Source organism: Carlito syrichta, unplaced genomic scaffold (genome assembly GCF_000164805.1).
Source record: "Carlito syrichta isolate Samal-C Ts95f unplaced genomic scaffold, Tarsius_syrichta-2.0.1 Scaffold136259, whole genome shotgun sequence".
Taxonomy (NCBI): Eukaryota; Metazoa; Chordata; class Mammalia; order Primates; family Tarsiidae; genus Carlito; species Carlito syrichta.
In genome coordinates this window covers 1691-2984 of record NW_007080355.1, presented here as the reverse complement: position 1 = coordinate 2984, position 1294 = coordinate 1691, and the positions used below count along the sequence as shown (strand labels likewise).

General features: G+C 68.2%; 1 protein-coding gene across 1 annotated transcript in view; it reads right to left on the bottom strand.

Moving 5' to 3' along the window:
- The window catches only part of PIANP (PILR alpha associated neural protein), a gene marked incomplete at its 5' end in the record, with an annotated part of 5503 nt that extends 5040 nt beyond the window's left edge, over positions 1–463 (bottom strand). Inside the window, one exon of the mRNA XM_008049726.2 lies at positions 334–463. Within this exon, the coding sequence (XP_008047917.2) occupies positions 334–463 (130 nt within the window). The remainder of the gene's footprint in view (positions 1–333) is intronic.
- Between the last annotated feature and the right edge of the window lie 831 nt (positions 464–1294).

Sequence of the window (1294 nt, the reverse complement as noted above, 5' to 3'; positions counted from 1 at the left end):
GTCCGAGGTCTTCCTCAGCCGCGACCCCGACGTTCAGCCTTTACTGGGAAAGAGGGGCGGCGTCAGACCGCAGCCGGCCCCTGCCCCCCGCTGGCTCACTGGTCCAGCGGTTCGGCCGTCCCCGGCCCAGGCTTCTTAGCGCCTGCGGGGAGGGGCCGAGCGTGGCTCCCCAGCCAGCCCTCGCCCGCCTGCAGCTTCCCGGCGCCCGCAGCCCCTCGCCCGGGGGTCTGCGCCAGCTTTTCTGGCTTCCTTCCTCCTGGCTTCCTCTGCCCACAGCTCGCGGCTTTCCTCGGCCTCAAGTGAGAGCCAAGAACCTCGTGGTTCCTGGAGCACCTGCGGCTGGGGAGGGCGCCCGAGGCAGGGGCAGGGAGGGAGAGTCAACGCGCGCGGCTGGTGTGTGCCGGGACCCTCCCGGCCCCCCTGGCTGCTTGCAGCCGTGGCTCCAACGGCCCCAGAAGCGCATCTTCAGAAGAAAGGGAGGAAAGGGGGGGGGGGGGGGGGGGAGAGAAACTACAGGACAGAATTTCTGCTCCGAGTATTTAATCATCCAAGCGCACAGGTGCCCTCTGAAGGGAGGTGGAGTCGGGAAGAAGCCACCCCCTCACATGGCGCTCTCTTGGGCAGAGAATCCTGGGAGATCGGGTCGTTGGCTTGGAAAGAGGACGGAGCCGAGGCCGGGGGGTCCAGGCTCCCTGAGGGATGAGGATAAGACGTGCCATGTCCTCTGGACTCTGGGTCTAAATCTGCACATGGTATACTCCCAGGGAGTAACAGGGGACCGAGCCGGGCGTCCGGGAAGTGGGCAGCGGGAAGGGATGGGAAGGCGAGGGGCTGCCCCAGGGAAGGCTGGTTCAGAGGAGGGAGGTGCTGGCCTGGGGCGCTGGGCCAGGCAGAGCGGGCAGTCCTGGCAGAGAGGGAAGAGAGGAGACCAGAGAGAGGCACAGCGGCCCGGAACTGTGGAGGATGCTGGAGGGAGGACGGGGCAGGAGAAAAGGTCAAGGAGCGGACACAGAGGGCGGAGGGGCCACAGGCGCGTGGGGGCGGAGAGGCAGCCGAGAGGGAAAGGGCCCGGGCCGGACGTCGGAGGAGTGGAGGGCTGGAGTGGAGGGAAGGGAAAGGGGGAAGAAGGCGATGAGGAGGCAAAACGAGGGGAGCAGGCTGGACACAGACGGCAGCCGGGAAGACGGAGGGCTGCAAGGGACCTGCGGACAGGGAAGGAGACGGCGGCCGGGGGGAGGAGCGGGCGGGAGGGGACGGGCGTTCGAGCGAAGCGGCGAGGCGGAGAAAGGCTCCC